Source organism: Fusarium pseudograminearum, chromosome 4, assembly GCF_000303195.2.
Source record: "Fusarium pseudograminearum CS3096 chromosome 4, whole genome shotgun sequence".
Classification (NCBI taxonomy): Eukaryota; Fungi; Ascomycota; class Sordariomycetes; order Hypocreales; family Nectriaceae; genus Fusarium; species Fusarium pseudograminearum.
In genome coordinates this window covers 4,949,441-4,974,045 of record NC_031954.1, presented here as the reverse complement: position 1 = coordinate 4,974,045, position 24,605 = coordinate 4,949,441, and the positions used below count along the sequence as shown (strand labels likewise).

Sequence of the window (24,605 nt, the reverse complement as noted above, 5' to 3'; positions counted from 1 at the left end):
AATCTACAACTACTGAGGTACCTAGGTAGGTACCTAGATAGTACTTGCATGCTTACCTCTTTCCACTAGGTAGGCTTTATAATGTAAATGTTGCTCTTTCGGATAAAAAGAAAGAAGGTCACTAGGTATTTAGTAGGTACTTACCTACCTACCTACATAGGTACCTAGTCGTATATACTGAATTCATATTGTTGAGATTAAGACACGCTAGGCAGCTAAAATTTAACGATGAGCCTGATCAGACAGAGTTCAATAATTATAGACATAATATTTGACGAGGGGAAGTCATGAGGAAGAACAGATGATAATGGAATCAGATGGATTTCAACAAGTAGCATGGATACTTGCTTGGTGACTCATAAAAACCCATTGCGTGCCCAGCTTTGGAAGAAATCATTTTGTTGGGCAACCTTGGATCTATCTAATTTGGGCGAAAGCGTACCTGCCAAGAAATTGAACCGCGACTGCTCAAGCCTCCGTCTCTGTCCAAGACCAAGATCTCCTTTTAGTGTCGGGAAGGCACCAGGTGACTTGTGGAGAGCGAACAGTTGGAAGATCTCGGTGGTCACAGACAGGATCATCAGTGGTGGTGTTGAAGAATTAGGTCTCGTTGGGGACGATTACCTTCCATTAGAGCGAAGATCGTTGAAAACACAGATATCTAGACTGGTAGATATTCAATCATATGTACCTGCCCCGTCCATCGACCCGAATAAGTTACCCCCTTCTAGTGCCACTGGATATCGTTAGACAACTCCCTATGAGAAGAAAGCTCAGCCAAACATACGGATTTATCTCGATATATCCGTGAAACTACCTAGCAAAAAGTAAAGTGAGGTAACCTTCATAAGAAGATAGAGACAAAAACATACAACACCGGGGATTCGCTGGTCGTCACCGACCCAACTACTAATCCAGCGCTTCGCAGCTTGACTATGGGAGAGCGGACGGGATCCCGTATTTTCTGCGAGCTATGGTCGTATGTGACAGCTTGTTCAAGATAGTTGCAATATCAAAGAATTGTTGCGCCTAATTTAAGTTTGGAGACTCCAAAACTTATCTGAAGCTAATGAATGGGGTTGATGGGGTTGATGAGGCTCTGTGTGGGTGGCGTCCATGGTCGGTTTCAACTCTACCTATCACATGGTATCGACGTTAAAAATACAAGGAACTTTCCGCGCTCACTATTTGATATTAAGTTCAGAACAACTTCAAGACAGACCAACTTCTATGAATGGTTAGTAAAGAATTGGATAGATTCAATCAACACCCATATCCATGGCGCGATGCATGGGATGGGCTATCTTGGGGTGGGTATGTGCATTGGTCCAGCTCTGTTCACGCAAGATTTAGACGACATCTGGACGTGATAAAATCAAAAGAAGACCGATGTCTTGTGTTCCCTCATCGATGGGGAATAACATCTCTTGTACAAACAAGGCACGGTTGACATCTTGTCAAAACAACTGTCAAAGATCACGTAAGCCGAGCATCTTGAATAACCAATTCACAAAGTCTTACTCCGTCAGCGCGTCACTTTCTAGTAGCTTTCCTCGATCCGGAGGACAAGGAGGAACTGACGTCCCGTCCTCCCCGTCCTTCCCCACTCCAGCAGACAGTCGATCCAGCTTGGTCACGAGTGCTCTTTGGTTACCCCAAAGTTAAACACATTTCCAATTGCTACGTTGCAGATCATCCAATGTTCCTTCCTCCTACTGCAATGCAACCAATCACTTTCCCCAATCATTCGAGTAAATACGAGGAGGTGCATCCCGAAGGAATGAGGATCGTCAGGATCCATTTGGGGTCCAGAAACTGGATAGATCAATATCATCCAAAATATTCATAACAAACCAAGTCTCCTGCCCTATCCCATCTTATCGTCGCGCCATCTTCTCGTATCAATTTCTCACTGCTTCAAAAATGCACTGCCTTCTTCTCCTGACTGCCGCGTCTCTCGCTGCGGCTCACGTTCCTTCAGTCAGCGTGCCCGCATGTCCCAAATACGGCACCATCAAGTTTTCCAAATCTGTTCCCGACGGTGATCCTTTCCCGCGTACCGAAGTCGACCTCTGCTACACAGACACCGCTTTGTCCCTACAATTCACGGCCCTTGACGAGAAATACTTCTACTTTAACGAATCCCAAGGAACCAACGACGATATCTGGGCTTACGAAGTCGTTGAGGCGTTCATCTACAAAGGAACCGACGATCCGCAGACCTATCTCGAGTACGAAATCAACCCCAACAACGTAACCTACCAAGCCTTTGTCTACAACCCCTCCAAGGTTCGAGCCGAGGGCGCTCCGTTCGACCATTTCTTCATCTCAGATCCCGAGGGCGATGGATTCACGGCAGAGACACAGCTAAACAAGCGGGCGAAAAAGTGGGTGAGTAAGGCTCAAATCCCGCTGGGTCTGTTCAACGTCGATCCTGGATGTGCACGGGGTACAAAGTGGAGGATGAATTTCTTTCGCACGGTTACGAGCCCCAAGATGTTTCCTGACCAAGACCTTGGTGGCTGGAGCTCACCAGATAAAGCCAGCTTCCACATTACGAAGTTCTTTGGTCATGTCAGCTTTGTGTAGCTAGAGGAGCAATGAGAGGAGAATAGGTTACCTGAATATCGAAATTGATTCAATTCTAATCGCTTGTGCATCTAAATCAAGTATATGTAGTTAGTTGGTGGTCTGCAAAGACTATCACTCCACTCGACCAAGATCTTTGGGTATAAGGTCGTCACCGTCAGGGTAGCTTTGCGGCGTTTGATTGGCTCTTTGAGCATTTTACTCCCCACTTCATCTACTTACTGTTTCCGTCAAGCCTATATCTGTTTCGTCAACAAATCATCGCCAACGAATCGTCATCATCAGTTATGCCGCGCAAGGGTAACCGCAAGGTGCGATCCGGTTGTTTGACATGTAAAGCTCGAAAAGTGAAATGTGATGAAGGGAAGCCTACATGCCAGCGATGCGTTATCGGCGGGCGGGTATGTCAGGGGCTTGGGTTTTCCGATCAAACAAGATCGTCTCAACTTCAACTCGTACAGCCACGAAATCACGTACTCGGAAATACAGCCAGAAGCGAGTCGAGAACCATAGAGTTCTTCTGCAAGGTTGTCGCACCGACTCTGTCTGGACCTATCGATCCCTACTTTTGGACTCATATCGTCCTCCAGTTCTCAGAGATTGAACCTGCTGTTAGGCACTCTGTCATGACTATTAGTTCTCTATTTGAGAATCGCCGAAGCCCTGATAAATCCTCGGCACTCGCTATACAGAGAAACGTTGTTGCTCTGAAGCATTACAACGCAGCTATTCGCCAACTGCAAAGCCCCAAGAGCCCGGATCTGATATTGACCTTGTTAACATGCCTGCTCTTTGTCTGCATCGAGGTTCTGCACTCCAACAGCGATGTCGCCATTCGACATTGCTATCATGGAATCAACCTTCTCGGCACTTCTGATCCACCGGACTGGGCCACACGATTCCTTATGCCCGTATTCCGAAGACTCAGTCTCTTGCCCTTTTACTTTGGAGATTCGCAACCTTTGGCTTGTTGCCCTGCTTTGACGCAGCCAAGTCCGACAATCACTTCGTCTTTCTCATCGTATTTCGAAGCGCAGGTTTCAATCGACGCCATTTACAATCTGACCATACAGCTATTTCGACAAACCGGGGAGTTCCGATTGGGAAAGATGAGATATCAACCAGGCCCACCAGAAATACTTGCCGAACAAAACAAGATTCATCAATATCTAACCCAATGGAAGTCGGCATTCGAAAGATTCGAATCTGAAACTCCGGTCGACATCAGTCCAGCAACTAAAATCTCGCGAATATGGCCATTCCAGTTGTACCACGTCTGCACTGTCCTGTCGACTGTGATCTTTACAAAAGAGGAAACGGATTACGACGACTTCATTCCCAATTTCAAAGAAATGGTCAAAGGTGCTGCCGAAATCGCGGGATTGAGAACCCGACCAATGAGGTCCGAGTTCCATTTCGAAATGGGCTTTGCGCCGTTGCTTTTCTTCGTGGCCATAAAATGTCGAGATTTTGAAACAAGAATGGCGGGTCTTCGTCTGATGAGCGTGCTCTGCGCAGCCCAAGAGAGTCTTTGGAATAGCCATACGTTGCAAGTTGTTGCACAACGGATTATTGATCTCGAGCACGGTGTCACGGCTGGAGAACACTCAGCGCAGTATAATTCCTTGCCTGCCGACGATGTTAGAGTTCGACATTTTGTCGTTGGCCCAGTAAAGTCTGGACCCGACGGCTTGATTGGTAGAGAAATATCCTTCTATATGCCAACGAAAGATGGCATAAACATTAAGCGTGAAATCTTCTCCATGAAGAGGTTGAATGAACCTCTAGAACTCGAAGGCTCGCCGGGAGTTTTCACCGTCGACCTTGCTACAGAAACGTTGCCGATGAGATAAAGGACTAGCCTCGTATTTTCTTAGATATTCTTGTTCCTTTCTCGGCACCATCTCCCTGAATAGGCGAGAAAGGGACGAATGACGGTCACGTCCAACGCGGGCGCCACCGTAATCAAGATAGATTAGATTTTGACACACGAAACGCCGAATTTATTGTGTTTGCTGTTAGTCTAAAGACATTCATGAATCATATCATTACCCTCCAACTCCTGATGCACGCTTCTGCAGGTGCTTTTCTTGCGACGCGTGCTATCCTCATATCCGTAGCCACACCAGCGCCAACTCTGGTCATTAACGAATCATGATTTACTGGAAATCGTTGGGCCAACACTTCTCCTTAGGCCAAAGCTTCGCATCGTGTGTCTCAGCGTGCACCTCAAGCTGGAGCTTGTTCGTGTTAACGATCTCCTTGCGGCAGTTTTGGCACTAGGTGCGTTAGTCAAGGATCGTCACTCATACATAAATCACATACGATAGAGGTGGGCTTAGGAGCCTTGACAGGGAGGCCGTTGGCCTTCACGGGAGCACGAGTTCCAGCGGCATCAGCTCGCTTGCTGCATTTCATGTCAACACGATACTCGAAGATGGCCAGGGCTAGGATTCTAGGCGTACTGCTCCTTGTTTCTTCTGTCCTTCTTGCTGATAGGCTGTAAATTTGTCATTAGCATGTGTGAACAATGCAGTCGGTAAGACATGACGACAGCCAACGAGGATAAAGTTGGAAGCGGTCTGCAACGTACCATTTTGAGAGTTTGGATCGGGTTGAGGGAGAAAGTTTGAGGTGGTGATCAAGGCGTAGGGTAGGAGATTTAGTGACGGTGGAAAAAGTCGAGAAGTTTGCTTGAATGAATATTCAGGGTCCTGCGGTGGGGAAGTTATCGTGAAAGAGAGAAAAAAGGGAAAAAATCTCCAGGCGCGGTGGGGTGGATTGGCGGGAACCCGCGCCCATTAAAACTGCATTAGTCATCTCGGCAAAAGAGTCTAGACCGCTCGATAAGCGACTCACAAAATCGTTATCGCATCTTCTTGATAACCTCAGACAAACATTTAAGATTTGTTTGATGCTTGTGCCGATCTTTACAAAACTACCTACAAATCTATGATAGAAATTCCGAGGAGTATTGGGAAAGAACATCTACCTCCGAGTTACTCCTGGAGGAACACCTATCTTAATATTCTGTCAATCGCCACCATGGATACAATCAACTCAGAACCAAGAGTTTGTCATTTTAAAGGTTCTCGAGTGCTTCCAAATAACCGTACTGGTTGATCAAGAACTGGAGTCTCGCCAAACTAGTATCCCCTTGGCATAAAGACCCGTGATAATCCCAACACCTTTACCCTTGACAACAGTCGAGCTTGACGGGTATTCCGTATCAACATAGAGGTTCTTCAGGCCCTCACTCTCGCTCCATTCGGCAGCCCAAGAGGTTGCCTCAACCATCTCACAATATTCCTTAGTCTTGGTATCCGCGCGTTCATACTCAACTGGATCGTTGCAGATACGTCGCGAGTGTGTAAACTTTACCAAAGAAGGCATATGCGCGTGCCCCGCAATCATCAACTTGTCACCATACCCGGAGAGGTTATCCGGGAGAAAAGGTAACAATATTTTAGAATTGTACTTCAACGTCGTGGGGTCAGGCGTGTCAAAGAAATATACGGCTGCTCGAGAGGAAGACGCCACAGCAACGGTAGAACTGTTGAGTATTTCGATACCATTGGCAAAGGGAACCTTTGCCACGATTTTGGCTTCGACCTTTGATTCTTTGAGGGATACATAGACAACTGTGCCAGTAGGCGTACCGAGATAAGTTTCAAGGTTGCTGATCAGAACCGACTGTCCCTTGGTTATATAATGGTCGTTACTGACGTAGAACTCTTGGCCATTGATGATTTCGATTGAGTTGGGCCCGTGAAGGAGGGGATGCTCTATCGTCTGGATATAGCGAGCCGTCAAAGAATCAATATCCAGATTGAACATTTCGATCCGGGGTCCTGCTTCGGCATGGTTTGTAACAAAGAGGTTTGAGGTGTGCTGGTCAAAAGCTAGGCCTAGAGAATGGAAATCATTTCCATTTGGAAACCCGGCAAGTAAAATTGCCTTGAGAGAGTCTTCGCCTGTTGTCTCGTAGTCGTACGCCCAAAGGTTTGCATTTTCGGTAACATTGCCAGCAAAAACACCCTTTGACAGTAAGTAATAGTATACAGGGGGTAACAGAAAGCTTGGCCTCTAAGCTTTAGAATACAAAAATAAACAACCCGAAGGCTGCTAAGTAGCATAAGCTGGCCTAATATTCGTCTCTTGGGTATGCTTCTAGCCGCCGATCTTTCTGACACCCTGGGGATAGGATCTACGCACCATGACTGTATTGTGCCGTTCACGGCCACCGTCGCAAGCAAGGATCGCAAGATGGTACTTCTCGACGAGTAAGACATCCTCGCAGCTTCTGATGCGGTCCGCAAACTTGACTTCATGAACGCCAATGTTATTGATCTTAGTCAGCCGCGCGGGTGCATTGATGTAGAATGTCTTCAACGGGTTGATTCTTTCGAATATGAAGGAAGCAAAGAGCCCAAGGGCCAAAACCGTCTGAATTCAATTAGCCTCTTGTCAATGATATTATGGATGAATCGTGGGCAGCAGAGTAGTCGGCCTCGGGCAGTTTCAGGGTACAGAAATCAACAGCCTGAAGCCAGGTCTAAATGTCATAAGCTGTCCTACTGTTTTCGTCTCTTATGCTCCCAGAAGCCACCCCTTCTGATAACCTGAAGGATGCTTACTTACGAAAATGGACTTCGACGACATATTTGGGTATGATTGGAGATTGACAAAAGGAGGGGAAATGTGATATTGAGCCAGGTTGATGCTTACACCGCCCCAATTTATTTGCAATACAAGTATTACTTCGCAAGTCCGGACGAGCCGGTTGATTGATATTCCGATTGGAAGCCATTAGGTATTGTCAAAAGTATGCCGATGAAGATAAGTACGTCAATTAATTCGTTACTACTAGTCTCTCAACATCCTTCCGACGCATATGTGACAATCTCCCCAAACGCGCTTGATGCACTAAACGACAGATTGAACCCTTAAGCAACGCTAGTTCTCTCGTGATTCTTCTCAGGGTGGCCAGATGGCAACACATCGGCAATGGTCTCGTCAGTGCCCTGGAGATCCTCCTCGGTGCTCACGTGGTCTTTGATCTTGAGAAGGATAACTGGGGCAGCAATGATAAGAGAGACTGAGAGAAGGACCCAGTTGCTGATGAACTCGGATCGGTATGAGATCTTCTTTGCGTCGAGATGGTTGACGACACAGGCACCAACAGATTGGATACCCTTGTAGAAGCCGACGTAGTTGGCAGATCGTCGACCAGAGTTGGACAGGGCTCCCATGAACCTGTTTTGTTAGTTTGAGAATCTATTGGGGATATAGAAGGATAAACATACCAGTAAATGGTGGCTTGCCAAGCAGCATCGTAGAAACCGTAAAAGATGTACAGGAACATGGGTCCAGCGTAACCAGAGTCTGTCCAGTCACCTGGGACAAAACCTGAATCTGGAGAGACAGTCTCGCGGGTGTAGGTCTTCTCGAAAGCGTATCCACCACCCCAAATAACAAATGTCAAGACAAATAGAGCAGCCCACGCGGCCTTGGCACGAGTAGTACGTTTGACTCTCTCGATATCAAGGAGATAACCCCAGATGACTGCAGCAATAATCTGAGCCAACCAGTACAACAAACCGTTAAGCGCCTTTGTTCGAGTGTTGAAGTAGGCGCCGTTGACAGAGTTCTGTTGGTAGACATAGAACCAGTTGGATGAGAAGAACATGGGGAAGAGAAGGACAACGAATGGCTCGAAACGAAGGGTTTCCCAAAGACCCCAAAGCTCACTCTGCCAGGTTGGGTTCTTCATGAGAATGACACGGGAGCCGTCCTTGCGGATGATATCGCCGGCATTGCAAAGAGTAAGAGCGAGAAGAGCACCGAAGAACATGAGGACGATAAACCCAATGTACGTTCCGTCGCTCACGGTCTTGTTTTCCTTGATGTTGATGTTTTCACCGAGGGGAATCTAAAGGAAGTCAATACGAGTAGAAGGGGGGGGGGCAGGGATGTGAATAACTTACCAAACTGCCAACAACAGCACCCATGTTGAAGATACCCCAGAACCAAGCAAAGTACATTCCCTTCTGGTTCTCGTGAGGGTATGAAATCATGATGGTACCCTGCGCAGTCCAGAGCACAGCAGCACATAGACCAAGCCAGACGCCAGCAAAGATGTTGAAGCCAGGGACGTGCTTGTGAACAGAAACGAGAAGACTGATGGCGTACAAACCGTAACCCACACCACCGAAGCTCAGGCAAGCCTTGATACCGAGCTTGTTGACAAAGGTACCACCAAAGATACCAACGACGGCGAAAGTACCGTAGAGGGCGGTGTTCATGTTGTCAGCCAAAGTGGGATCAGTCTTGCCACCTCCACCGAGACCACCAAGAGCGTTGAACATGCCGGGACACATGAAACAAACAAAGGCGACCATTCCGAGCTGGATACGCGGCGAAGCATACCAGGGAAGAGTCTTGCCAAAGAGATGGAGTCTTCGGTACATCCAACCACGCGGAAGGTCGACGTCGGTCTGAGCATCGTGATAGTCTGCATCAGTCGAGATGCCGCCCTTGGCAGGCGCGGTAGCTGGATCTTGAGACATTGTTTTTGTCTTTTTTTTTGACGATGGAAGCCAATGATTGATGACTGAATGAAGAAGGCGGACGTTGGGGTAACGTGGGCGGGCGTTTGGCTTTGTTTTAAAGCCGTTGACAAGGCGGAGGTGGAGAAGGTACGAGGCGGGTAGAAGGGAGTGAATAAATAAATAAATAAATGCACATCTTCTAATTTAATCGATTTGGGGGCACGAGACCAGTAAGCTTCCCCAAAATAGATGAGAAGGAGTAAGGACGGGAGGGGAGATGAGACGCTGGGCCTAATCTAGCACACAGGCTGCATGTAGCACAGCACAGCACAGCATGGACAGTAGCACAGCAACAACAGCGACACACAAGACAAGACAGTAAGTAACATAAACGCTATCAGTGCGACGTTACTTCCCCCCGTCATTTCCATCCCCTCTTCCCTCCTCCACTCATTAATTATCGGGATGGGTCTAGCCTTAGCTTATCGCGGGGTCAAGGATCACTGATAGCCTAGGCAGCCCAAGCTTAGCTCTATCTCTAGCCTGATAGGGCACCTTTGCAGTGCGTCTGGGTCAGAACCTGCCGATCTTGACTCCCATCAGCACCGACCTTCCGATAAAGCAGTAGTCAATCAGATCAGTCCAGCTTTAGCGTCGACAAGACCTCCGTGACACCTCGAGATGCAACACTCTGCGGTTGCAATCCGGCCATTTATCACCAATTGACCTGTTCCGGGAGTGATAACGGCTGTTGGTGCTACGTTGACCTCTTGTCCCGTGAAGCTATCCGCATGTTATGTCTTGAGCTTGTCTCTAGTGTAACCAGCCCCGGGCCTTTCTAATCTCTGTCCGCGTTTGTCTGGTTACATCAAACAAGCAAACCTCCCCCCGCATGGATGCTCACACCAAGAAAATGTCACCAGCAAACAACTCGGCTGTCAGTCCTTGACCTCTGCATCGTTACTCGACGACGGATCTCATATGAAACCCTTCAATCTGGCACTGTATCACGACGTTGCCTTTGACGGGAGCCACCTTTTCGGACGGCTAAGGACTCTAGGACTGTCAGCTGCCAGGATCTCCATCGTTGCTTACTTCTTGCTGAGCTAATGTTTCAGTCAGTCAGCATGATACGAGCTCTCGCATTTCAGCTCTCTGCAGTACATGCCCCTCAACAATGGAAGGATCGTCCGCATCCATGTCGATGTCCTGATGCAGTTGCCAGTGCCGGCCACCTCTAAAAACAGTCATGTGCGATATGTGCTTTCTGATACTATCACAATATTGAAGCAGTCGACTTCCGGACAAGAGCTCAAAAGCATGGAAAAATTGGCAGTTCAATTATGAGACGAACGAGTGGTCCAGGTTACGCAACGTGTGACTAGACCCTAAACTCATTCATTCTTGGGAAATAGTGTCACCAAAACGGCTATAAGGTAGGCAAGAACTCCGATTATCTACAGAATTCCTCTGCTATGCGCGACAATCCGTCGGTGACTTGCTCGATCGAACTGACGTCTACCCATTCTTCCTTAGAGTGCAGCCCGTCACCTCGCGGTCCCCAAAGAAGAGGGACAATGCCTTCTTGGGAGAGAAGTGCGCAATCAGTCCAGAACAAAGCACCAGCAACGGTAGCCTCTACTCCAAGCACCTCACCCACAATGCCAGAGACAAGTTGAGTAAAAGGATGGTCGATTGGTGTCATCTGAGGAGGCCGACTAAAGACAATTTTCGCTTCTGCTTTGAAGTCAGGAATCTCTTTAGTGACTTTCCCAATGAGGTCATGAAACTCTTGTTCAACAATCTCGTCACTCTCTCCAGTGACAGTGCGACGTTCGGCAATGATTGTGCATTCCGCTGGATATGATGCCGCCTCTTCGCCTCCCGAGATGATCGATGCATGTGCAGTACCCGTCCCAAGAGTCCCATCATCAGGACCATCTTGCAGCTTCTTCGCGTATTGACCGAATTCGACCAGAAAGTGACCGGCGCTGACAATAGCATCAATGCCCAGATCTGCTCGCGAACCATGAGCCGCCAGTCCGTGTACCTTTATCTCGACATGACAGTATCCCTTATGGGCATGGTTAATCTCAAGATTCGTCGGTTCCGATACAATCGCAGCATCCGCTCTCCATCCAGCTCGGAGGACGTCTTCCGTCCCCTTGCTCAAGCTCTCTTCGTCAGCAACAGCAGCGAGGATTACGTCGCCACGCAAACAGAGCTTCTTGGCATTGGCCAAGGCAATCATGGCCGCTGCAACACCAGACTTCATGTCAGCAGCACCGCGACCGTACAGGCGCCCATCGATAATATTTCCACTGAGCGGATTGTCGGTATAGCCCATCAATGTTACCGTATCGATGTGCCCATTGAACATGAGACTCTTTCCGCCGCCTGAACCGCGAGCGACACCCACAATAGAAGGACGGCCTTTGCTATACTCAATCCAGTGAGTCTCTATATCGCGATGCTCAAGCCAAGACACTATATAGCGAGCAATAGCTGTTTCGCCTGGTCCAGGAGTAGATCCCAAGTCGGGACTTGCTGAGTTGATCTGAACAAGAGTCTGAGTGAGCGCCACAGGATCGTCATTCGAGACGCTGTAGGGGATATCGTAATCTCGGCTGCGTTCGGTACAGAAGAGAACGACCGTTGATCTGTCATTCAATCCCAGCTCACTCTTGTCGGCAGGTGTCAGACGTCTCAGCGCAGCCAACGTCGAACCACCACAAGGTCCAGCATCGATGCCCTGTGACTGAAGATACTGGACGGACTGGTACGCCTCATAGTCAGACACGGTCAAACTTGCATCGACACCGTGTTTCAAGAGCTCCCACGCGATAGTTGAGGGTGCACCGCAATTGAGACCAGCCATGATAGTACTGGCCGTTGGAATCTCAGTCAGCTCACCCGTTTTCAGACTCTTCCATAGGCATGCAGCCGTGTCTGGTTCGACTGTGACAGTTGAAGTAGATGCACCCTTTCTCTTGAAGTGCGAAACAACGGATTGCGCGAATGAACCGACACCGACGGGAGCGATAACCAAGTCGGCATTGGTTGAACCCAATTGGCTGTCGACCTCTCGCATCATGGTTCCATAGCCGTCAACAATCCACTGCGGTACCGTTAGACGTTGGGTATTTTACTTGCTGGGGAGCGACTAACCTGAGGAACAGATTGGTAGTCACCAAAAGCAGTGTCTTGAACCATAATCCCTCGTCCATTTTCGGAAGCAACCTTGGCGTCAATCATGGCATCCTCATACCGACCTTTAGATACAACAACGATTGCACCTTCGGACTCAATCAGTTTGACAGTAGAGTGATGCATAGAAGCTGGTACATGGATCTCTGTTGTAATGCCGAGAATTGAGCCCATGCGCGCCACAGCGCGACCATGATTTCCCTCGGTTGCTGCGTATAGCGTCAACTGTTGTGACTGGGCTGCTTGTCCAACAGTCTCGATATCTGAGTCGAGAGGCAATCCCAACTTCTCCGTGATCGAGCGGAAAGCACCCCAAGAGGCACCGAGGATCTTGAACGCAGGAAGACCGAAGCGACTTGTCTCATCTTTGACATAGACTGCGCCAACGCCTAGTTCCCTTGCAAGATCCTCAAGCTTCACAAGGGGGGTTAGCTCATAATTAGGAAGGCCTCGGTGGAACCGATCTATATCTTGTGGAGAAGATACAGAGGGAGGAGACACCCAAGACTTGGCTTCGGGATTGAAGTGTACGAGTCGACGAGAAGCCATCGATAGGTAGGACTCTGTATTGAGTGAGGATGATGCAGAATGCCTGAGGTGAGACTGGCGTCAAGGGTCAATTGTGTCTGTGGTGGAATTGCGACACGATGTTCAACAGAGAGTTGTAAGAGGTAACAGTTTGTCTTTAGTAGTACCACTTTCGAGAATTATTGCCAGATTTATAGCTAAATAAATTATTGTGAACAAGTTACCGCGCCTTCTGGCTACAATTTACACAACCCCACTGAAGCTAGCGCAAAGGTGTTGACGACACTACCTGATAGCATTCAACATGGCTTGCTATATCTAGTGGACAGCAGAAACGTTGGCTTCCTAAGTCTTATGCCATAAAAATAAGTAGTCTAAGAAGTATAGTCTAAGTGACCTAAGCTGCCCTAATAATTTTGTCTCTTATTCTCCCAGGGGTCCCAGCCGTAGTCACTTCCCATGGTGATAGACTACAGGAACAAGCCAGGTACTAGCAATAGGAAGACATATTTGCCGATTGAACATGACAGAATCAATCATGTCTTCAAATGTTCCCGAGTTCTCGAGTGTACCTTTTGCAGGTCAATGGTGAACCTCTTTGCCCTCCGGCCGCGGTCGTTGAGACGAACTCGATCTCGGAGCAGTTCTGGGTCTTATCTCGAAAAAACAATTTCCATTAATTGAACCTTGATGGTTTCAATCCATTCTAAATCCCAAGTTTAGTTTGACAATGAGTCACCTATAATACGTAAATCTCATGTTTCAGTAGCATCTGGCTCATTTTTAAGGTCTTACTCGAAGGTGGGTGAGTGGCGGGAAATATACGCTCACAATAACTCAACTTTGATCAAGATAGCACATGTATGCCAAACTATAAAGTAGTTGCCTAGCTGTTCACACAGCAACAACTGAACTTTCACGAAAATAAGATGCAAGTTGTGAATGTATGCATAGGAACAACTGAACTTTAAGGTGCGCATGCTCTATGTATATCGTTTATGTAGCAACTTTGTTTTCACTCGCGAGTATATGAGATAACTGCCTCGCTGCGTGAGAACTGCTTTTTCTTTCATCCTCTCTTAACAATTGTTCAATCTAATACTACAACAAGTTCATCAGTCAACCTTTGAACTATTCGTCACCCAATCAATCGGGCAAGAAACTAGGATCTGGCCATCCAACATACCAAGAGTCAGTCAGTTAATTATCTGCCGTGCCCCTTCGTTACATATAACTAACCAATCTATTAGACGCCGCCCTCTTACAACTATTTCAGAAGTTGAGGATCAAGATGGCGCTCAAAAAGTTATTCCTTGTCGTTGTCCTTGCACTGCTTCAACTATGTCTTCCCCTTCTCTTGCTAGCTATCACTTTCCTCCTTTCATACAAACCCAACGAGACTCACTGGTTTCTCATACTTGCATGGTTTGGAACCTTGACAGCGATTTTTGTTCTTGCTTGGTTCACGAGACGTTACGATCGCTTCTCTGTCGTTTCAGTGGCAACGAAGGTTCCTGTGGAATACAGGGAAGAGGAAATCGTGGACCTTTCTTTCTTGGAACTGGATTTGTCCAGGAGAAGTCCTCTACGTGATCTGGGGAAGGAGTGGGCCCGCTACTAGATGGATCCGTCCTAATACTACAGTCAAACACTGGGGACAATAGAATGTGTGTATACAAATGATAGACTGTGGAACGATCTATAGTATAACATCAAAAATGTTGGACAGAATCACCTCTTTATAAGATCCCAAGTACTAAGGTACTGAGTGTTCCTTTTGCGGAGGCAGGCTCGTGACAACACAGCGAAACAGTGAAGACGCCCTCCAAGTACAATGACTTTACCATCCAAGCAAGACACAGATTCATGACATGCGCATTATTAGAAGAACGATAAAACTATCACCAAATGAATTCACAAACAATAGAACAGATCAATCTGCTAACCTCGACCCGGAAAGGGCGGTCCGGTCCTCGCTGCACCTGCCCTGTATCAATCCGATTGTGACTAAGCCGTCTGGGTTTGGCTAACATTAGGTACCTAGTACTAAGGCAGTCCAAAAACTCCTCATTCGCTTCACATGTCTTCAAGACGCATGTAGCTTCAAGTCAATCTCATGATGGAATTCTTGATTGACGACATCTTTTTCACTCAAGGTGACAGCTCAGCACAGACCTTGGCCTACGGCGAAGCACAGCACCATTCACCACAATCACCAAGCTCGTCAAGCTCGCCGGCTGGGAGAGCGAATAATGTCGAATCAATCCCACAGACCATCAACCCTCAAGATGTTTTTGATCTTCCCTCTTCACAACTTCAAGATTTCCAAATTGATTGGGACGCCGACTTTCAACAGCCAAAATCAGCGTCTGATGTTGTGACCGATCATCTCAACCCTGACTTCTCTTTCCTCAACCAACCTCATGACAACTGGAACATATCAGCACCTCTGCCAACTGCAAGTGGCTCCGTCCAGACACCATTAACGAGCATTGATGAGTTTCTAATCAAGAATGGTGCAAGTCGCCCACCCGCGCCGTGCACAAATTGTCGTCGATCCCGTCTACAATGCCTCATCTTGCAAACAACCCTCGCCAACCCGAATCCAGATTCCTCCTGCTCAACTTGCGTCGCCTTATTCAGAGAATGTAGTCTTTCCGGTCGCAAAAAGCGGGAGCCTTCAGATTTCGAGACGCTGGAGCCAGTGATCGGACGTTTGCACGGTGTGAGCGAGCATGGCATTCTTGGCGTACCACCTACGGTCGAAGAGGGCCAGCCATCGCAGGGTCTATCAATAGCAGAGCTCTCTGGAAAGAGGACAAACACGCGATCTGTGCGAAAAACGAGGGTGTTGCGTAACTGGTACCTCTCAAATCTGGACCATCCGTACCCGTCAGAGGAGGAAAAGGTTGACCTCGCACAACAGTCAGGATTGAGTCGAAGCCAAGTAGTTAATTGGTTCGCCAACTCGAGAAGAAGACACAGGCTAGCATCAACGTATTCAGCAGTGCCGACCCGAGGACGCCAAGGATCTGCACCAGCATCACCCATGCCGCGTTATCTACGCAAGAATATGTCACCAATGGACCGCTGGAAAAATTCACCGCCAGATCAGGAACCAGCTTCAGCGACAGCGATCCAGAATGCATTGGCTGCTCAATCGAGCGATCCAAGTTCGTTGGACAGCGACAACCTGGGCGGATCTGGGCCCGGTTCGTCTGCCAGCAACGACTCCCTTTGGCCCTCTACCCTACATGATGCTTCCTCCAACTCGGCATCATCGTGTTACTCTTTTCGTTCCAGGGATGGTAAATTATATCCGCGTTCTGGCAACAGTTCAGTAGTAGAAGGGACTTCGACATCCAGGCCTACGTCTACAAGGTCGAGATCTAAAAAGCTGATTGCATTTCAGTGCACCTTTTGCCGACAAAGCTTCAAGAAAAGATACGATTGGGTTCGGCATGAGAGGTCAATACACCTACCGGGCCTAGACTCCTGGGTTTGCACGCTGCCTGCCACCCCGGGTCAGTCGCTTCTTGTATGGCGCATGAATGAAGAAGGGCCGCAATGTCTTTTTTGTGGTTCAGACTCACCAAACGATGAACACATCCAAGCTCACGAATTCGACACTTGCGCCGAAAGACCTGTTTCAGAACGCAAGTTCACGCGCAAGGACCACCTGTGGCAGCACCTGCACAAATTCCACGGATGTAGAAGATGGGAGGGCTGGCAGCCGGACCTGAGTCTATTACAATACCGGCAAGATACAATCCGTAGTCAATGCGGGTTCTGCCAAGCTACAATGAACAGTTGGGAAGCGCGGACAGATCACGTAGCCGCTCATTATCGCGATGGTTTCACGATGGAGCAATGGGTCGGAGGGTCCGGGGTTCATGTCCACGACCCGAGCGGCATGGATAATGAGAGACAGTCTTGAGGTGGATACGACGGCCCCGGCTTCGGTACGGGAAGATGGAGACAGACAGGCGGTAGCTCCGACGAACCGATGCAGCCTTGCTTTAAACACGTGGAAACCATGTCCTAGTGAACTCCACAGACGGCTAACGGCGGCGCAGTCTAGAATGTCGATGGAAGCATCTATTGTTCAAGCCAACGCAATGCAGCAGTCTAGCGAGAGTCAAATGCCTTTGGACTGAACTTGTTTACACGACACTGTAGTTCAAACTTTGCACGACTGAGTCGCACCGAATGAGACTGTCAAGCTTCATGATCCCTGCAGAATGTGGGGAATCAGGGAGTTGGCTGTAACGTCCTGTGGACATGTGAATTCGTTGTTCAGATGACAAGCAACCATCCCATTTGACAACTAACAGTGCCCCCTGACGCCCAATGTCAATAATGGGGTGACTTTTCGGAGTCGAGAACCGTCGAATCCATCCATGCGCACGCGAGCCGACACTGAGATTCCTGTTTATTCCTACGGGCCCATTACCTTTTTGGATAAATTTGGCAACACCCGATGGACGTCACGGGTCTTGGCTCTCTTTTACTCTACTTCTGACTGTTGTCATTGTGTCAGACTCCTTTTCAACTCTCTTCTCTTTTATTCATTCCCTTTTTGTCGCTCTATTTCCTTCCCATCCTTTCACTTCGTTGTGTCTGTTGCTGTGCCCGTCCGTCCCAACTTTAAGTCACGTCCAACAACAAAATATCGGTCGGTCACCATGATCATCACACGCGCTCTATCCATCACCAACTTTGTTGTCGCCAGCTCGGCGCTCAGCTTCCAGGTTGGCGTGCTATACCCGTGGCACAAGCAGCTGGATGACGATTTTGAAGCACTCAAGAGAGAGCATCTTCGCGTCCTGACAGCCGTCGAGGGCAAGGTCGGCCGAACACAAGAACCTGCTCTTCTCCAAGAGAACCGACCGGGAATTCTCAGCATGATCGGAAACTTGGCGCCGTGGAAAGCCTGAGCGCATAACCGACTTCGGGACATGTCACGCATAACACAACACAACACAACACAATGACAACCTCGCATACCCCCAGCCATTACGGCATAAAAGAACAAATACACGCCAGACACAAGATCTAGACGGCTCGAATATTTATTCACAACAACGAATTACACGGTTTCTCATTCCCTTTGCATCAGGCGTTTCTTGTTTAGGCATTCAGACCCCTCGGAATAGGTGGGGCCGGTACCGGTAACGGTCGGGCACCGGCTTCACCCGACCAAAGGGACCCGATTGAGCGACGCGAATTAAATCAATATTTATCAGTTGTTTATTGGCACAGACATATTTCGTATATTGTTCTGCTTAGACCGTTCATATCCCATGGTGTTTTTATTGCGGTATTGTTACTACTAAATAAAATATTTACAAGCTCGTCGCTATCCATCATGTGCCCACATCTTCCCCCAAGTGTCACCACTGCTGTTTCCATGCTACTGACGTGGTCATTAAAGCTGTCGCCTTGCCTATCGACTTGCTGTCGATTGCTGTGCATCCCCTCAATCGACCGATAATTGTGGAAGCATGTTTGTATCAGCAATGCTTTTCGGGGAGTGTCCAACCGAGTGCAATCGAATCACAGCGTACGCATCGCCCATTCGGAACAGTGGACCAACTGTAATTGAACGCTCCAAACAAGAATAGAAACCACCGGTCGAGCCGTCTCTCTGCGAACCCAATATCTCAGCTTTTACCACCAGCCGATTGCTGTACACCAAAACTCCTCGGAGCCTCTAATTGACGGCCTTGAAGTACAGAGGGCTGCTGAACGAGTTCTGCATATTAACGCTGAACTCTTGTCCATAGGCTGGGACGATCCTCAGAGGATTGCTGTCTGAGCGTTGCCAGACTCTAACGCTGAAGCTTTCTCTGCCCTTGATGTTGTTGTCGATTGAGGCGTGAAGCTTAACAAGGACTACGAGGATTCCGATGAGGGCGCCGGCAATCAGAAGCTTCGCAATGGCATCGATGAAGGCACAGAACTTGACAAAGCCCGAGGATGACTTTTCGGCGGTCATTGTGGGAGGTTCGATGTTGGTGTTGGCGTTGGTGTTGGATTTGTCGGCCATCAAGATAGAGACGAGACTGTTCGGACGATAGCTTGCTGGTGGATGATCGCCTGGATGCAAAGCGATATTCGGAGAGATGATAGATAGGCGCAAAGACGACGAGAGACCCCAGAGCCAAAAGCTGGGGGGAGATTGAGGACTTCATATACTGCAGGGCTGCCGCTCACAGGGCTGATGAACGAATTAAGCACTCAATTAAGCTTGATTAACCAAGTCATTTGGCTTTCGAGACCGCCACGACAGGGGTTAAAGGGAAGCTACTGCAGCTTGGGAGAGGCGCTAGATGATTGATGTGTTGAGGGTGTTTCTAGTTAGTTGGTTGGCTATGGGTAACATCGTGAAGGGTCCTGTAATAGTTATTTTTATCTCTTGTATCAGCGGCACATTGCCTACAACATGTGAAGCTTTTTAATGCATCAAAGGCAAATTTGCCATGATTTCACATGCTGCAACAGCACGGGTAGACAGCACGACTTACTGATGATCGGTTAGATGCTCAACCAAGTTGCAGGAGTGAGGACCAACTCATCAATTAATTGAGGGGGACGCGATTCACCTTAGCGCGCTGTGGCTGAACCAGGGTAACCCTTAGATGCAGCACTAACAATATGTCACCTATTTACCACATCTTACTGTTATACTATTAAGAGTCTGTCTCCCCAGTGCCGCCATCCAACATGGATATTCCCTTGATCGTCCCAAAGCTGAAAATGACCCTTGTCGATCGCCAACTTTGGGAATGCTTTGCGGTGACGGAGGTTTTGCCAAGAATAGAGTAGGCAGACACATGATCATTGATGGTGCGAATGACTAGACTAGTATTCGGCTTTTGGTTCCTTGTTTTTGATGAACAAGAGTGCGGTTAAAGCGTGCTGTGGCAAAGAAGGGGTCTTGATTGAAGTTGCTAATGAGGAAGACTCAATGCAATTACACTAATGGCCCCAGGACATCTCACAAGCCGAAGACCAAAAGTACAAGAGACGAAATTAATATTTCAGTTTATGCTATTTAGGCCTGTTTCTTAGACTACCTCTTCATTTTAGCACCATATAGCTTCAAGGTCAATATTCCCCCTACCGGTCAGGGTAGCCAGATGTAAAAGTCAAAGTATCACACATGGCGGCGAAGCACCTTGTCCATCCTTCGCTGCAGTCAGGAATCTCTGATCGTTACTCCAACCCAGCTTATCGAAACGATTCCTCATATTCTTTGCCTCTCCAAGATAATCTGCCCCCTGCACATCTTCCGCATATCTATCCATCAGCTCCTCGAGCTCTTCCTTTCGATACCCATCATCAAGTGCTGCCCATACCATCTTCAATAGTTCTGCTGCCCACGACGAGCCACAAGGTCGGAAGGCCTGACACTGCTGTGCCAAGATGATTGCTTCGTCGCATATTTGGTGAGACTCTTCGGTGTATGCAGGAAGAACACCAAATGGTTTGATGGTTGGCCCGATGAGGGCGGCTTGTATTAGAAGAATTGCGTGCCCTGAGGCGTATTCAATAGCTTTTAACCTGGAAATAAAAGTTGCATTCGGAGCCAAAGCCATCGGTATAACCATTTCGTATTTGTCACGCATTATTGGTCGTTCAGTTGAAAGCGTATTCCAGTAGCATTTTAACTGGTACAGATACCTTTCTGGATCTCGAAGAAAAACGGGTAAATCGCCTATGGCGCATAGTTCGAAGCAGTATAGACCTTGTTCATAGTGATGTGGTCTAGCTTGGGTAGGGTCTTGAAGGGCGACGTCCCAGTACCATGACCCTAGTTCAACATTTGGATCAGAGAGAGCCGCATATACCTGTGTATCGTGTTGGTTAGTTCATCGATTCAAGAACCATTGTTATCGCGAGGATGTGTCAACGAAAAAGTCGTCACCAATCGAGGAGCGAGTAGACTTACCCCTTGTAGACAGAAACCACGAAGGTCGTTTGAGTCAATGATTTTACGTTGAGTTACTGCTTCTTTGAGGAGATAGGCGATAATTCCACGATGCTTATTAGATGACTTGTTGTCAATCCATAACTGAGAGCTCTGTTAGCTAGTCTCAGACTGTCTACTCGGATAACCTACCTGACATAGCATCACCATGATAACTAATTCCAACTTGAAAGTTACTGGTTGCTTGGGGTCATTCAAGCATTCTTGTAATGACCTCAACGCTTTCCCGAACAGAGAAAGTGCTCTCGGGCTGGATTGTTTCCGGAGTCGAACTGACTGAAACGATGCGATAACGGCCGATGTCATATCATCCAGAGCAGGATGAGAGCCGAAACGCTGTGGAAGGGTCTTGAAGAACCTAGGTCCATAGATTTCAAATGAATACCGTTCATCGGTTATTCCTATCAGATCAACAAATTCCGCCGCAAGCTTGGTAGTCTCGTTGCTTGGAGCGCTCATAGGAGCTGTGACTGGGTTGTACTGATGGAATGTGAATCTTTGTACTCCGCTCCCTGTACAACTTTGGCGTATTCTCTTACAGCGCCCGCATGTCGGCTGTGCTAAGTCACACTTGTGAAAGTCAGTGAGGTGTCTTAGGATGGAAGACGGCCAGGCCGTGCCTTTTTCTTAGCTTTGCGACAGTTACCACACCCTCTGCTAGTAGGAACGCCGACCATTTTGTAGGATCCGATGTCAGTTATCGTCTGAAGAAATTAAATGGGAAGGTGGATTTCCAGATAATGAAGATCAGGGATGATATAAATCCTAGAGAATGTTATGTAATCATATAAGCCTGCTTATTACTTGGCATTTCGTTGCTGACATCCTGTCTCGATGTACAGGTATGGCGCAGCCACGTGATGATACACGTGATATCCCTGACGTTCAATAGCTCAACCTGTAATTACGTGATCTGTCCTCCAGCACTTCAGTGACAAAAGTTGTCATAGGGAAGAGATACTATTATTTAGAATAGACTATTAAATTACTGAAAATCGCCCCAAGGAATGAGAAGAGTGCCTACTCTCTCACGGAGAACAACATCGTAACCAGCATATCAAAGGCACTGCCAGTAGTACTCGTTCACTACCTGGCAAGTAGCTCCCCAAGCGCAAACAGTTTGCCCAACGTAGTTCTTGCCTCCGCACTGGGAATATTTCGCCAGGCCATGCACCGGTCCACACATTATGTCTCCAGTCGGAGTGGAATCAGACTTGCTGGTAGTCGTAGTTATGAGTGTTGTGCCTTGGCTGCTAGTTGAGGTTGAAGAAGATGAAGAGCTGGAAGAATCGGACGTTGCTGCTGTTGTTGAGGTTGAGGATGAAGAAGATAACGACGATGATGACGAAGATGTGGTCTGTTGGCCTGGAATTGTGGCACTGGATGTCGCAGTAGCTGTTGTTGTTCTTTGCTCAACTGATGAAGGAAGACCTGGTACTATAGTAGGTCCAGGGATATCGTATGACAAAGAGCTTCTGGGCACGTAGAGATTAAAGAGGATACCCGGATCATCGGATTTGTAAAGCGTGGTGCCTTTGACACCCTCAGGCAGTACATTTCCACCCCCTGTGACTTTGATGTTGAAGCATTGCGGATAATTCTGTGCACCGTTTCTTTGTCCTGCCCCATGAAGAGCAATGATCTCATGGCGTAGAACATAGTTTCCTGAAGCCAACGCAGAAGGAATTTGGAGGGTCCAGGAGTTACCATTGCTGATGAGCACATCCGAAGCCCAGCGGCCACTATCCTTGGACAGGTCAATGAGACCTTCTTCGCCAATCTTGAAAAACTCAATGTCATTCTTGTCGGCGTCCTGACAGTTTCCGGGGCACTTGGCTAGGTAGTCAATGACAGGACCCTTGTGAGATGATGGCCAGTCGTTCCATTTGAGATTGATCTTGTCGCCAGCAGACACGGCGATGTGTCCTCGAGCGTTTCTAGCGGCTCTGTGGCAGATGATATCAGGGTCAGAGAAGCTGTTTGGTTCCACGTAGCCATTATCAGTTGCGCCGGTAATCCATCCAGCGACGGGGAACTGGGTTGGATTCTAATGGTTGTTAGTTTCAGTTATTGTTGTGATGGTTAGAGTAAGAGGCATACCCAATTAAATGCTGGAGCATCGTACTAAGAGGTTGAGTTAGCTACGGTGTTGGTATGTTTTAATAGGACCACTCACTCCTCGGTACGCTACTCCGTTGGTTATGATCCAGTCGACATGGCCGTGAGCAGCAACCTGCAATGCGAAAGTTGTGATAGAAAGAAGGGATGATGTCTGGAATAATGTCATTCTATCGAAATCTGAAGCTCGAGTTTCGCTGCTGGGTATGAGAGGAGGGATGGAAAGAACAAGAGATGTCGAAATTGTCTCTAACATTCAGCCCGAAAGGTACAGGAGTTTATATAAAATACTACAGTATGGCTCGTCCAACGCCCGTTCGAGACCTCGACGCCACCAACACACATGTGGGATAACTCCAAGCCTAGAATGACAATGTCTTGAAGTACAGCAGGGAACTGTTCCGATAATTGGTTTCTCATTGATTCTGTCCTTCGGTGGCTTGCTCAGGAACGTGCTTGTCACCATCACAATATCATCTCTAGGCACTCATCGAGAACTGGTTCCAATCAATATTGAAGGACAGTTCATGGCGATGCACAACTTGGGAATATGAGACATTTCTTGTTAGTTGTTGAAACTTATGTCTATCTTTAAAATCGTTACCTACGTGGATGGCCAGTAGATCTTCAAATTTGGTGTTGATAATCTTCTGGTTGTCTTTCTAGTTACCAATTTTTACAATCAGAACGAAGATCTGCTTTGAGTTACGGTTTCTTGTCGATCTTCAGTACGATATTAGATTTTAAGCCCAGTCACCATTTGCAGGCAATTTCCTGTCTCGACCTGAAACGTTCCATCAGTCATGCAACAAGCTAAAAGATTGCGGCTCATCTGTTAGACCGGCATACCAATTGGGAGTTGGGATAAAGCCTGACTTTACCTGAGGCGGACAAAGTCTGTCTCTCGTCCGATTCAGCTCTGGATTAAGGAATGCGTAAACACGAGACAGCGGGCCGTCTGGTCGTCAGATACAATATCTTTGTGTGACTGATGCTCAGATGGGCTGTCGGGGCATTCCAATCTGCAGCGGAGTCAGGATGCTTTCCCTTCTTCAATCGTCCTTCCTAGCAAGGGGCATTGAGAAACCAACAGATATTCAGTCTGCCCTGCATATTACCTTTAAGCGCAAGGGGTCAAAAAGCGCCACCCGTGAGACTTCAGCCCCTGTCTAGCCCTCCAACTGTCGCAAACGGCCATATTCGGTTGCGCCCACTTTAGATTGCAGAGACGTACCTATCGTGTTATAGGCATCCTCAGAATACTTGCCTTCGAGATTCAAACTAGTTCTAGGCTGCCCCAATTCTAATAGAGTGTTTTTTTTAGCTCGTCAATATGCTTGGCAATATCGAGAAGATGAAGGGATGTCTTAGATTGCATTGCGAGGGTTGGAATGCAAGACGGCTCCGGTATGTGACAATCGAGTTTTCGCTAACTTTATTCTTAAGTTTATCTTTATTCTGGAGTTATTTGGTTTTTGTTTCATATGTGATAGAAGCAATGCCCTGTTTTTCCATCTTCTCAACAATGGTATTCTTCGATTGTAGGTCACATCATTCCTCTGTTGGACGGAAACGTCGATCAACAAGAATGCACCAGGCTTTTTGGAAGTTTGAAAGTC

The 24,605-nt window shown here is 47.7% G+C and overlaps 10 protein-coding genes across 10 annotated transcripts, besides 2 other annotated features; 4 read left to right on the top strand and 6 right to left on the bottom strand.

The window, feature by feature from the left end:
* Positions 1 to 862: 862 nt before the first annotated feature.
* Positions 863 to 985: a repeat region.
* Positions 986 to 1,923: 938 nt separating this feature from the next.
* FPSE_04457 (uncharacterized protein) lies at positions 1,924 to 4,442 on the top strand (the record flags this gene model as incomplete). Its single annotated transcript, XM_009257575.1, has 3 exons — positions 1,924 to 2,585; positions 2,825 to 2,990; positions 3,051 to 4,442. 3 exons carry the CDS (start codon positions 1,924 to 1,926, stop codon positions 4,440 to 4,442), a joined length of 2,220 nt encoding a protein of 739 aa, XP_009255850.1.
* A 306-nt stretch (positions 4,443 to 4,748) lies between these two features.
* FPSE_04456 (uncharacterized protein) lies at positions 4,749 to 5,185 on the bottom strand (the record flags this gene model as incomplete). The annotated part of the gene is made up of 4 exons (XM_009257574.1): positions 4,749 to 4,868; positions 4,915 to 4,996; positions 5,055 to 5,089; positions 5,183 to 5,185. 4 exons carry the CDS (start codon positions 5,183 to 5,185, stop codon positions 4,749 to 4,751), a joined length of 240 nt encoding a protein of 79 aa, XP_009255849.1.
* Positions 5,186 to 5,712: 527 nt separating this feature from the next.
* Positions 5,713 to 7,251, bottom strand: FPSE_04455 (uncharacterized protein; the record flags this gene model as incomplete). The annotated part of the gene is made up of 3 exons (XM_009257573.1): positions 5,713 to 6,627; positions 6,805 to 7,035; positions 7,231 to 7,251. The coding sequence occupies 3 exons, from the start codon at positions 7,249 to 7,251 to the stop codon at positions 5,713 to 5,715; spliced, it is 1,167 nt and encodes a 388-aa protein (XP_009255848.1).
* A 284-nt stretch (positions 7,252 to 7,535) lies between these two features.
* On the bottom strand, positions 7,536 to 9,158 carry FPSE_04454 (uncharacterized protein; the record flags this gene model as incomplete). Its single annotated transcript, XM_009257572.1, has 3 exons — positions 7,536 to 7,845; positions 7,896 to 8,521; positions 8,577 to 9,158. 3 exons carry the CDS (start codon positions 9,156 to 9,158, stop codon positions 7,536 to 7,538), a joined length of 1,518 nt encoding a protein of 505 aa, XP_009255847.1.
* A 1,435-nt stretch (positions 9,159 to 10,593) lies between these two features.
* Positions 10,594 to 12,896, bottom strand: FPSE_04453 (uncharacterized protein; the record flags this gene model as incomplete). The annotated part of the gene is made up of 2 exons (XM_009257571.1): positions 10,594 to 12,258; positions 12,309 to 12,896. The coding sequence occupies 2 exons, from the start codon at positions 12,894 to 12,896 to the stop codon at positions 10,594 to 10,596; spliced, it is 2,253 nt and encodes a 750-aa protein (XP_009255846.1).
* Positions 12,897 to 14,166: 1,270 nt separating this feature from the next.
* Positions 14,167 to 14,496, top strand: FPSE_04452 (uncharacterized protein; the record flags this gene model as incomplete). The annotated part of the gene is made up of 1 exon (XM_009257570.1): positions 14,167 to 14,496. The coding sequence occupies one exon, from the start codon at positions 14,167 to 14,169 to the stop codon at positions 14,494 to 14,496; it is 330 nt and encodes a 109-aa protein (XP_009255845.1).
* Positions 14,497 to 14,994: 498 nt separating this feature from the next.
* Positions 14,995 to 16,812, top strand: FPSE_04451 (uncharacterized protein; the record flags this gene model as incomplete). Its single annotated transcript, XM_009257569.1, has 1 exon — positions 14,995 to 16,812. The coding sequence occupies one exon, from the start codon at positions 14,995 to 14,997 to the stop codon at positions 16,810 to 16,812; it is 1,818 nt and encodes a 605-aa protein (XP_009255844.1).
* Positions 16,813 to 17,560: 748 nt separating this feature from the next.
* FPSE_04450 (uncharacterized protein) lies at positions 17,561 to 17,812 on the top strand (the record flags this gene model as incomplete). The annotated part of the gene is made up of 1 exon (XM_009257568.1): positions 17,561 to 17,812. The coding sequence occupies one exon, from the start codon at positions 17,561 to 17,563 to the stop codon at positions 17,810 to 17,812; it is 252 nt and encodes an 83-aa protein (XP_009255843.1).
* Positions 17,813 to 17,841: 29 nt separating this feature from the next.
* Positions 17,842 to 17,866: a microsatellite.
* A 722-nt stretch (positions 17,867 to 18,588) lies between these two features.
* On the bottom strand, positions 18,589 to 18,924 carry FPSE_04449 (uncharacterized protein; the record flags this gene model as incomplete). Its single annotated transcript, XM_009257567.1, has 1 exon — positions 18,589 to 18,924. One exon carries the CDS (start codon positions 18,922 to 18,924, stop codon positions 18,589 to 18,591), a length of 336 nt encoding a protein of 111 aa, XP_009255842.1.
* A 1,102-nt stretch (positions 18,925 to 20,026) lies between these two features.
* FPSE_04448 (uncharacterized protein) lies at positions 20,027 to 23,155 on the bottom strand (the record flags this gene model as incomplete). The annotated part of the gene is made up of 7 exons (XM_009257566.1): positions 20,027 to 20,728; positions 20,830 to 20,952; positions 21,001 to 21,380; positions 21,777 to 21,828; positions 21,959 to 22,915; positions 22,969 to 22,992; positions 23,045 to 23,155. 7 exons carry the CDS (start codon positions 23,153 to 23,155, stop codon positions 20,027 to 20,029), a joined length of 2,349 nt encoding a protein of 782 aa, XP_009255841.1.
* Between the last annotated feature and the right edge of the window lie 1,450 nt (positions 23,156 to 24,605).